This window comes from Thermobia domestica, chromosome 13 (assembly GCF_964235325.1).
Source record: "Thermobia domestica chromosome 13, izTheDome1.hap1.1, whole genome shotgun sequence".
Lineage (NCBI taxonomy): Eukaryota > Metazoa > Arthropoda > Insecta > Zygentoma > Lepismatidae > Thermobia > Thermobia domestica.
Window position 1 is genome coordinate 76,427,074 of NC_137466.1, and position 12,382 is coordinate 76,439,455.

Consider the following 12,382-nt stretch of genomic DNA (forward strand, 5'->3'; position numbering starts at 1 on the left):
TTTTATATCAAAACTTTTCTACTCTTGTAAAATTACTCACAATATTCCAGTATTAGGTTAATAAAAACTCCCCGTGATTTTAAATGCTTGGTGGCTCAGTCAATTCTATATTTCCTCGTGTATGCTGCGCACCCTGTTTTTTGACTTCGTTTTTGTGCAGAAAAGGTGCGCAGCATACACGGATAAATACGGTATCTTTCCATCTCTCTCTCTCTCTCTCTGATATATATTACTGTATATTCGTGTATTGAAACTGGTGAAACAAATTTCAGTTTCAGAATGTATATATGCCTCAGACAACTAACAGCAGAGATATATTATCTTGTAAACTATTTGTACTTGCCGTGTGAGCTTATTTGAATTTACTTTTAAGACCTTTAGGCAACTTTGGCCGAATGGATGATGATGGGGAAATTAGTGGAATGAAGAAATAGTAGGATAATAGACAACTTCGAGAAAACACACACATTCGAAAAATGAAATGAAATGAAATGAAATCTTTGAGTTTTACGTCCCACGGTTATGCCGGTTAGGCTAAAGGAGACAGTAATTATGAGTAATGAATGAAATGGTGGAATGAAGAAAGTGGGAGGAAACGGGAAAACCCCGAGAAAACCCACGCACACGGTGTTTGTCCACCACAAAGTTCACTTGGCGGGGCTGAGATTGAACCCGAGACCCCAAGCACCAGAGGTGAACGCTCTACCACTGAGCCACCGCGGTCCCCACACACATTCAATGTTTTTCCACCACAAAGCTCACATGGCACTAACCGAGATCGAACCGAGTACCACATACACCAGAGGTGAAGGCTTCACGGTGTAGCTACCGTGACATTTCTTGTCTTGTGTGTTCTGGGTAATTCTTGTAACTTAGTTGTATCTTGATTAGCATTGTGCAGCCTGCTACATTTTACTTTCGTTCCCATGGTATGCTGCTATATTTTTACGAGACAAGACGAGACAAAACGAGACAAACGAGACGAGACGGGACAGAACCTCCCGAGACGAGACACGAGACGGGACGAGCACATTTTTTCGAGACGAGGCACGCTTTGCACGAGACGAGACGAGACAGTCTGATGTCTCGTCTCGTGGCAACACTATTTATCATCATCACCATCATCATCACCGTCTTCCTTAGGCTCGGTGCATAATTGTTGGACGATAAACTAAGAAAAGTAAAGTTATCGGTAATAGCGAAATAACTCAAGTCGTAGAACGTTGGCTTCGCATTTGGGAGGTCGTGGGTTCGATTCCCGCTGCCGACCATCCTGGCTGAGGTTTTCTAGGGTTTTCCTCAGTCCTACCAGGCAAATGCCGAGATGGCACCTACTAAACAGGCCCTGGTCAATACCTTCCCAAATCCTTTCCCTTGTCATTATTGTTATTAGACATCGACTATAAAATGGCTTGTGAGATGTATCTGGTGATTGTTAAATAAATAAATAAATATTGAACTTTTTTTAGAATGAATAAACAAAAATACATGTATTTTTCTCTGTTTAAGGACGTATAGTATTGTGGTATCACGAATCAAACGTCATACAAATCTAATAATATTCAAAGTAGTACTAAACTAACTCTATAACCTATTGAACCTGACGTTTCAATAGCGCATTCACTAAAGCTTTTCATTAATGAAATCGTTCTCGAAATTAGAAAGTAAAACATTTTTAAAATCTAGATAATTACGTAAATTGCTTCGGATTGCATTTGCCCCTGTCCTTAGCCAATTGGATCCACTCCTTTTTTTCTTTTCACCTCAGATTTTTTCTTAAAAGTAAAGTAATTTATTTAAGAAGACATTTGTATTAACCTACATTGTTATACTGGGCTTCCAATTACATAAAATTCATTCAACAATCAGTGAAAGTAGACAAATGCTGAAACACAACAAAATTTAATGGATTAGTAGAATACAATAAAATAATAATCAACGAAGAAAGAGAGAAAACTAAAGAAAGGGAAAATGCCCAAATTATTTTCAAATACTTCCGTTCTGCGTTCTTCCATGAAAGTAAGCGACCATGTATCGCAACCATACAGTAAAACAGGTTTAATTATTGTTTTACATATTTTAAGCTTTGAATTCTTCGACAGAATTCGCTAAGAGAAAAGTTTCGACCGAATAATAACATTCGAATGAATAACTTGTTTTCAGTCGACATTTAATTTCTTCGTGGTCTTGGTCTGTTGATGTTGATCCTAGACACTTTGTCGAAAGTATTGTTTGGTATTTTAGCGTATTCATTGTATTACGTTACATTGCCTATCATTCCATATCAGATTTACATCATCAGCATAATCATAACCGTGTGAGTGCCATGCAGCTTTGGTCCTGATTACTATCTTTAATTTTCCTAGAGTGAATTCCACAACAAAATTGAATTATAACAGCGACAACACATCCACTTGTTTCATACCATTCTTTACGTGAAAGTTCGTGGACACGCATTTCCCTACTCCGGCTTTACTTTCAGTTTCATTCAAACTCATCATAATTAATGTAACTAGCATTCTTGTAAGTTCGGTAAGAATGTTGTACAACGTTTCCCTTATAACGGCATCAATTGATGTATCGGGATGTTCTATTTCCATATATTTTCGAGTATTTGGTGAATGGCAAATATCGTTCGATAATTGATCGATTTCGCTCAAATCCGCACTGATAGTCTCCAATAATTTCATCTGCGTATGGACTCAATTTTACTAACAGAATGGGAGGATTTTATGGGATATTAAAAATGAGAGATACCTCGAAAATTTTTAGAATCAGTTTTGTCGTATTTCTTGTGAATTGGAATAATGATTAATTCTTTTCATTCTTGTGGAGATTCCTCCTTGTCTCAGATGGGAAGACTGGGTTTGTGTATCTCGTTCTCCAGCTATTTCTCTTTTTCAGCTAAAATTAATTCAACGGGAATTTCGTCCACATCTGTAGATTTGTGTTTCTTTTAATCTCTTTATAATAATTTCTATTTCTATTCAATTAGGCTCTGGAATATATGGTTCTGCTGTACTCACGGTATTTTCTCCACGAACTTTATTATTATTATTATTATTGTCAAAGAAATATTTCCAGCTAGTCAAAGTCCTATTTGTGCCTTTGAGATTTGATCCGTCCGCTTTCTATAGTACATAAGCATGAAGTTGATAATATTCGTTAAATTTGTTGATTTCTTGATACATGTTCCGAATATATATATATATTTTTAAATACTGTTATCTTCAATAACTGTAGCGTTCAAGAAGTTACGTTTTTCGTTCTAAAAGTTTTGGAAATTTTCCACCTGATGTGAATGAAATTATGTGCAGTTTTATTGTTTGGATTTAATTGCCAACATAGTTTTGCCTCTTTTCTCTACTAGTTTAGTGCATCCCTGGTCGAACCATAGTTTATTTGCTTTCTTTCGGGTACCCAAGTTTTCCTTCTGCTGAATTTTTAATTGTACCCCTGCTCTTAACCCAAGAATTCTCAACAGTAGTTCATACTGAACCTTCTAAAACCGCGAATCTACTCAACACTTCAATCTGATATTCTCCGACCCTCCATTAATTTCTTTAAATTAAATCTCTCCGATATCAGGTGCTGATTACACTGTTCAACAACGAAAATGTAAATTGAACAAAATCAGCTAATTCTTATTGATTTTGTGGTGCTGATCACGAATTTGAAAGTTATTTTCGAATATTAGCTCTACTTTTCGTTTTACAGGCATGTCTAATAATAATAACACTTTAAAAATAAATATATTCGCTTCGTTTCGGGTAAAATGTTACACTGATCCGGCAACACTGGTGAAACTATATGAACGCTTGGTTTCATTGTGTTCCTTATCTCAGTAGTGTTCTGCTATTGTTAGAAAAGACAGGTTTAGTGCAGTTATCAGCGTTTTGGGTGTGACGTTTGTGTAGTGCAGGACATAAAAATACAGCTACAAGTACGCAAAAATACTGGTATTTCGAATGTATATTTTTAAGTAGTTGTCGGAATTATTTCAAGTGACATTTTGAGGATTTCAATAAACAAAAATGCCGCGAAATTGTATTAACAGTGCGGATAGCTTCTGCTATGTGTGTGGGGAAGTGACATTTTCCTCACAAAAGCAGACTATAACACCACTAATAAGAAAAGCCTATCAATATTACTTTGGTTGTAAAATTGGAGACCAAGATAAATCTTGGGCACCCCACATTGTGTATAACACTTGTGCCAGCAATCTAAGAAATTGGATTAATGGGAAGGGGCGCTCAATGCCTTTTGCAGTGCCCATGATTTGGAGGGAGCCAAGCGACCACAGCAGAGACTGTTATTTTTGTATGGTTCCTTCCGTCAAGAAGGGAATTTCCCCGAAGAAGAAGCGGGCCTTGATCTATCCTAACATTCCTTCTGCAATGCGCCCTGTTCCACATGGAGAAGGACTACCTGTTCCTGACCCACCTAAAGAATACGATCTTTTTTCTGATGATGATCAAGAAGTTGAAGCTCCTGAATCAAGTACTTCGAAGGACCCTACGTTTGTTGTAGAAGAACCTCCATGTGAACCACATAGACTTACTCAAGAGGAACTAAGTGATCTAATCAAAGACTTGGACCTCTCGAAAAGCAAAGCCGAAATTTTAGCGTCACGCTTAAAGCAATGGAATTTATTGCAGGAAAAAGTAAATATTTCAGTGTATCGGAATAGGGAGAAGATGTTCACTTCATTTTTTACTATGGAAGACACACTTGTGGCATGTACAGATATAAGTGGTCTCATGAGGGCACTTAAAATTAATTACGAACCTACGGAGTGGAGGCTCTTTATAGATTCGTCCAAGATGAGTTTAAAGGCAGTGCTTTTACATATTGGAAATGAACTTCCTTCAATTCCTGTAGGTTACGCAGTTCATATGAAGGAATCTTATGAAAACTTGAAACGTTTACTTCAAGCTATTAAATATTACGATTTTCAGTGGCTCATTTGTTGTGACCTTAAAGTAATAGCACTGTTGCTAGGTATGCAGTTAGGGTATACAAAGTATTGTTGCTTATATGTGAATGGGACAGTAGAGATCGTGGATCTCATTACCGCAAAAGTGATTGGAGTACCAGAGAAACTCTTCAGCCGGGAGTGAAAAATGTGCAGCATGAACCACTGGTAGATCGTAACCGAATTTTGCTTCCCCCTCTACATATTAAATTAGGTCTTATGAAAAGTTTTGTTAAGAGCATGAACCAAGAGGATGAGGCCTATAAGTACCTAAGAGGACAATTCCCTCGATTAAGTGATGCCAAAGTTAAAGAGGGTGTTTTCATAGGGCCACAGATTAGGCAACTATTCAAAGATCAGAAGTTCGACGAAATTCTCCAAGGTGAGGAGAAAGCTGCGTGGGAAGCTTGAAGAGTGTTTGTTCACAGTTCTTGCGAAGACACCGAGCAACAAATTACAAACAACTGGTAGCAAAGTTGTTATTGTGCTACGAAAATTTTGGTTGCAATATGTCTCTGAAACTGCACTTTCTTCATTCACATCTAGACTTCTTTCCCGAAGATGGTGGAGCAGTAAGTGACGAACATGGTGAGCGTTTCCATCAAGATATTGCAGCCATGGAGAAGAGATATAAGGGAAAGTGGAGTTCTAACATATTGGCCGACTACTGTTGGACTATTGCAAGGGATGCTCCAGATGTAACCTCCAAAGGCAAGCCAAGCGAAGACGCTCAAAATAAAATAAACATATCCCTGTACAAGGGATTACTTGAAACTTTTGTCTACATTGCAGTGTAGTTCTTGCACAAAAAGGTATTTGTACATATTTTTCATGTTTTGATGTTAACACTGATTTTTATTACGGAACTGTTAATGTTTAACTTGACCACGGTTACTTTATTTTCTGTATCGCTGTGAAACTGGTATTTGCGCAATTTTGAAAAAGGAAGTACAAGGGTATAGAAAGCTATAGGTTAGGGTACTTCTTAACTCCCCAGCTTATCACATCACAGCGAAATAGATTTTAAAAAGTGAAATGTAGGTTTTTACAAGGATTTTGCTTAAATGTTCTATAAATATTAATACATTTGTATATATACAGCTACTGTTGTACAAGGGCGTTTTTTTTTTCACAACCTAAGCTAAGAAAATTCTATTATCATTTCCTTTCATATTATGCTTAAATGAATGTAAAAATAGCAATTTCAAAGAATTTACATACTTTTGATCAAAATTTGTTGAACAGTGTTACTTTATTTTTTCAACGATAATACTTCTCTTGAATCTCCGCTTGCACATAGTGATCGGTGTCTAGATACTCTAAACGACCGAATATTAATTATGCTTGGCTGCCTTTTTCTACCTATTAAAATGTGGTTTTTCCATCTGGTGAGTATATTTATGAATGTCGAGGTGTGAGAGTGTTGTGCTCTTTACGGTAAAGTTTCTGGATATCGCAAAGTTCGTAAACTTAACGCTGTTATCATTACTTTCCTTATGAAGACTATCCTTCCATACGGTCAGTTTGAAAATGTCTTCCCGTCCTACCTTTGAAATCCTATAATAGGATTTTTTATATGGTATCGTGTGCTTTGTCAAATACACGTTCTACTTCTTTATAAAATCTATCCTTTATGCCGTCATCCTTATCTTCGGTTTATGGCATGCACATTTAGAACAATAATATAGCATCACCGACCTTTAAGAGCGATAAAAGGAAGTTTATTATTAACAAATTCAACATGTTTAATTGCTGATATTATTAGTTTGTCAACGTAAAACTCTGTTCCTGGTTGGTGATTTTTATTACCTTTTCCATTAACAAAACTAAAAAGAACACAGAATTTCCCGTCTGAACTACTCTTACATTCCCATCTAATGTCTTGAACTCCTACCAGGTCCATCGTATAACTGTACTTCTCTCATTCATTCGTAACGGATTTTAATGCTCCTGCCCTATAAAGACTTCTTGTATACCATGCTTCAAAACTCGTTCATTTTACGACGCTGAAGTGGTGCTATGGGAAGAAGTGGAGGTTACTACCACTTAGATAGGTCGGGTTGAGTAGTAAATAATTATTGTAGATTGCACTTGATATGTTTATTGTTCTTCAAGAGTTATAGAATATTTTCGCAAACAAATATAAAATTACGACACATAATACACTATTACATAGCAATCCATTATTGTAGTTACCATTAAAAAAAAAAGTAAACAGGAAATCAGTTAACTTTCTCACATAACAGTGCTGCTACCAACCCACTCCCTTTGGTCGTAATTAGCATACCTTGAGTATTTTTTGGTAGATTGGGCCCCATTTGCGTTTCATTCTGGACGACAGGTGAAGTTTTCGGATAGAAACCTTGTTTGGTTATCTTTATGACGACCTGAATTTTCTCGTCCTTCTTACAAATATTAGGTGACAGTTCAAGTGGAATGATTTGGTTTCTATGAATTATACCACTGAAGCTCCCTTTAGTAAGTACTTTTTGATTTTGTATTAGTTTCACTTCAAGGTTCTCAAAATATTTCGCAATCCTTCTACCTGGAATTCGATTTAATACTTGTGCGTTCGGATATATTTGTCCAAAGACTTGGAGACCATATATCATACATTTATCGCAAACCTTCAATTCACTTTCAACGTGATCTCTTTCTTCGTAAAATTCAGAACTGTTTTTGTTGGCTTTGCGTATGATAATTAAATTTTGCAACTCTTTTTGATAAAAAGTTCTAACTGTCGAAGATTCAGATGGGAAACCGCGAGGCTTGGTGTTTTTACATAAAGTTGAGCTCTCAGCATTCAGAGCTGACTGCAGAAGTTCCGAAGGGTGAAGCAAGGATTTGGAGACAGAAATACAGAGCTGTCGCATGGACAAAGTCCGGAATCTGATGTTAACAAAGGCTTCACCAAGCACTGCTTTTTTGTTGTCAAGAGTGGAGTTGAGTTCCTGACGCTGGCATTCAGCTTCTGCCCACTTATTGGTTGCCTCTACCACCTCCATCTCTGATGAGACATTCAGATCATCGCGCTTCAAAATGTCCAATAATATTGGCAAAGTAATATTTGAAAACTGAGAGGATCCCAAGATCTCACTGCCATGTCTGCAAATAAACTAAAACAGATTAAAATTATACTTTTAGTAATCCTGCAAAGAAATTAGATGTTAAAACTAAATAAGTTTTGAAACAAAGTTGCTTATGTTTCTACTCTAGTTCATCGTTATCAACATTCTTTAGGTTGAGGAGGGTAATAACTAGAGATATGATTTTTAGGTACACATTTTTATGTTTCAGAGCAAGAAAGGTTCTGACATTGTACCGTATCAATTGTACCAAATTTTGTCTCTCGATGGGAATGGAGATCATTTTCTAGCACTTTTTTCCCCCTTTTGGAACCTTTATCCTTTTCCTACTTTTTGAATTGTTTTCCCCTTAATCTGTCCCATATCTCCTTTTCTCTCCTTTTCAATGCTACATTTTAAAATCTTCAAGAAAAAATCCGACAACCTCTGTCTTATGAATAGTTTTTAAGCAATTTCGATATTTACAAGAATGCAACATACATTTATGTGTTCACTCAGTAAGGTAAACCACTCAACCTTCAAGTAATTTCTCGAAAAATTCAGACGAATGTCATTACCGATGAGAGTACTACAAAGAATTATATGTAAAGTCTCGGATTCCGATGTGGGAGTCATACAGGATGAAACCGGATGCAATTAAACATACAGTATTTGTTGTGCGTATTTTGATGATCCCCTCACATGTCGCCACATTAAGAACTTCACTACTAAATGGAACTATTCCAGCAACTTCTTACCAAAATTTAACAACGATGATTTAATCAAACAATTAAAACAGAACACTTTAAAGGCACAATTGCTTCATCATTTTGATGATAAATTAAAAATTAGAGTACACTCCAATGCCAATACGTTTCGTGCCGGAGGACTCTTGGCTTGCTACAACTCACAAACAGGCAAAAAATTTCTTTTTTCATATTGCCGTCGCCCTTACATCAGCCGAAATTAGAAGCTCTATGTGGCAAAAAAAGTGTATTAAATCATCTATGCTTTACGTAAATTTAGATACTTTCTACTTAACCATTGATTTATATTATTCATAGACGCCAAATATTTAGCACAACTAAACATACAACCTGACAACGTGGGTAAATATACATCCTATATACTATTCTTTGCTAACTACACTTTTCACATTTGTCACGTGGAAGGTAAAAACCAGTCAGCCGATATTATTAGCCGTTTGAAACTAAACGAATATAGCAAGAAGGATAAAAACAACCAAGACAGAATAGAAGCAAACGAAGCACCTGAAGATTTGCATGCTTATTCCTCAAATACGTTAGAAAATCTCATTCTTCAAATACATCACCAACAACAGTTGAGAAAATTGCGAGAACAACTACGCCGATATAATTACAGTTTTACAAAAAAAAAAAAAAAAAAAAAAAAAACTACAAAAAGTTCTACGATAAGAGCTGCTAAACATATCCGCTTAAACAGCAACTTGTCTTGCCGTACGTAAAAGCATCCAGATTAGGATTATCCCATCTCTTATGTATACTAAAGAGTTTAGCAGGTCAATAGCTTGATTTAATTTACCAACATCCGTCAGCGCCTCTCTTTGGCTTTAGCAAAAACATACAAGACTGCTTTCACCAAGTATTTATGCCAAATATGAAGTGATATTTAGCTTTTAAAATCAAAAAGTATCAAGAGTGTCACTCAAAACGCTACGTCCAAAACGGCAAGCAGAATTGTTACACCATACAGCCGGTCACATATTCGCGGATCCCAAGCGTTCCAGGTATTCTCTGATCTTATTGGCCGATACAGATAGGACATCAAGAGTCATGACATACATATAACAGTAGGCAAACACTACCTGCTGTCGGCCCTCGTAGCCGAGCGTGCTACTAAGTGGGGTAGTAATAAAAGCAATTTTGGCGTGGGTTCAAACCCAACCCAACTTTTTTTATTTTTTAAAATTTTCGTAACATTTTTTCATTAAAATAAGATTGAAAGTAATACTCAAAAAAGCGATTTACCGAGCTGGCTAATAATGAAAGTCGCTTATGGCGTAAAAAAGTAGTAGTACTATTATTAAAAATAGTAGCAGTAGTAAAAGTAGCAGTAGTAGTACTAATAAAAGTAGTAGTAGATAGTAGTGAAAGTAGTAAATAGTGAGAGTCGAGTAGGAACGGGTTAGAACCCCCGCAGGGATTGGTCCGGTTCTGTTCTCAACATCAAATGGGCAAATTAAAGACGCCCAAAATTTTCTGTATATTTTACATGAACTTAAAATAGCTGGCTAGGGTAGCGCGTGAATACTGAAACACTTGGGATCGGCGAAAATGCCAGCCGGTCTTATAGACGAATGATGGATCCTTGACGCCCTAGGGCTACTTCTGCTGAAGAGACAAAGGCAAAATATGTTTTAGTATCTATGAAAACCAACACTCGCTATGCAATGACGAAACCTGTTAATGGCATCACGCTATATACAATTGAACAATCTTTACTGGAAGAATTAAATTACGCTCCAGCGCTTTCCATAAACTACTTTTCGAAAAACACCTAAGACTGTGAACTACAAGTAACTCCTCTACTACAAATAGAAAAAGAATAAGAGAAAAAGTGAAATAGAATCTGTTGAAAACTCACAATAAACAAAAGAAATATTTCGATTGAAGACATACACAGACTACCTTTTATCCTAGCCAGAAAGTGTCATGAAAGTAATGAAGAGAACTCACTTTCTGATATTTTTCTATAAGGAGTGTTTCTTAGCAATGGCTCATAAAGTCTATGCTTTCCTCCTCCCCAGAAATAGAAATGCATTAGCCTTCTCTGTTCAGTGAGTCTTAATATGATTTGATAATATTAGATCCTCATATATAATATATATAATATACAGGGTGTTTCAAAACAACGCCGACAACGTTTGGGAGATGATTCCTGACACCAAAATAAGACGAAAAGTATAGACCAACCTGGGTGCGCAGATGCTTCCTTTCGGAGTTATAGGCTGCCGTAAACATGAAAAAGTGAACTTTAAAGGTCCATAGCTCCAAAACTATGGGACCTACCATAGTCGGGTCATGACTTTACTTAGGAACTAATATGTGCTCTATCCAAAATACATGTTTCAGAATCCTAAGGTACTCACGCAACAATTTTTGTACGGGCAGTTTGGTTACGGGCATATAATCTGAAGTACTCACTAACTACCTCTATAAAAATTGTTGCGGAAGTACTGTAGGATTCTGAAGCATGCATTTTTGGATAAAGCACATATTAGTTCCTTAGTAAAGTCTCGATCCGACTGCGGTAGACCCCATAGTTTTGAAGCTACGAACCTTTAACGTTCATTTTTTCACGTTTTCGGCAGCCTATAACTCCGAAAGGAAGCATTTGTGCACCCAGGTTGGTCTATACTTTTTTGTCTTATCTTGGTGTCAGGAATCTCCTCCCAAGCGTTGTCGGTGTTGTTTTGAAACACACTGTATAAACATAATCGTATAGTGGAAAAGTATTTATCTCTAACATATATTGATGTCCACAAGACGAGACAAAGATTTCACGTCTCGAACGTGCGATACGATACATGATTTTATTTAATGATAACGTCCTACCAAATTATTAGGTAACCGTAATTAAAATCAATTATCGCTATAAACAAACCGTTGCTAAGAGCTGTCGCGATAATGTAAATACAAAATATTTATCAACCTTAAATCGTCGGGTATAGATGATTGCAACCTAAATTTTGACGGAAGACATGCTGCTTCTCAGAACTATCACCGGATGACAGTACGGTAGCTTTCTTTCCTTTATTACGTGTATCAATAATGCTTTATGTAATGTTCTGCATATTATGCGAATAAAATTCATGCAACCGCAAAGGACTTTGGGCGACTGATGATGATGTAACCACGGTCTACGGTACCTACAGGTAGGTCTCTAATAATACGACGCGATTCTGTAGGATTTTTTTTCCGGTTAGTATGCAAATGCTCTCATTTATATGATTAATTAATATTCAAATAATCTCGCAAATAAATATGTAGTATCCTCCTGTATTCTTCGTAATAGTTTATTTAAATACTCAATTAATATTCATAAGAGATTTACGAAAAGTGGTGTAAAAAAGATTATGCCACTTGCAGTAATAACTGACTGGCCTGCTTTTTCCGTAACAGTAAACTAAACTACTCCAGTTTATATAATAAATAACAAAATTGATCTAGTTTTGTGTAATTCTAATAAGATTTGATCTAGTTCCATGTAATGTTAATAATAAATGGACTAATTTTAACTACTACCTATAAAAATTATTCCAGTTTTAATGAATACTGAAATCTCGATAACAACATCAAAT

The 12,382-nt window shown here is 36.3% G+C and overlaps 1 protein-coding gene across 4 annotated transcripts in view; it reads right to left on the reverse strand.

Annotated features, from left to right (window-relative positions):
• Nucleotides 1–7,060: 7,060 nt before the first annotated feature.
• LOC145668260 (kelch repeat and BTB domain-containing protein 12-like) overlaps nt 7,061–12,382 on the reverse strand; it is a 134,042-nt gene continuing 128,720 nt past the window's right edge. For all 4 annotated transcript variants that reach the window (XM_081735954.1, XM_081735956.1, XM_081735955.1 and 1 more), the window contains one exon: nt 7,061–8,091. In XM_081735954.1, coding sequence (XP_081592080.1) covers nt 7,198–8,091 — 894 coding nt within the window. In that variant the 3' untranslated portion in view covers nt 7,061–7,197. The remainder of the gene's footprint in view (nt 8,092–12,382) is intronic.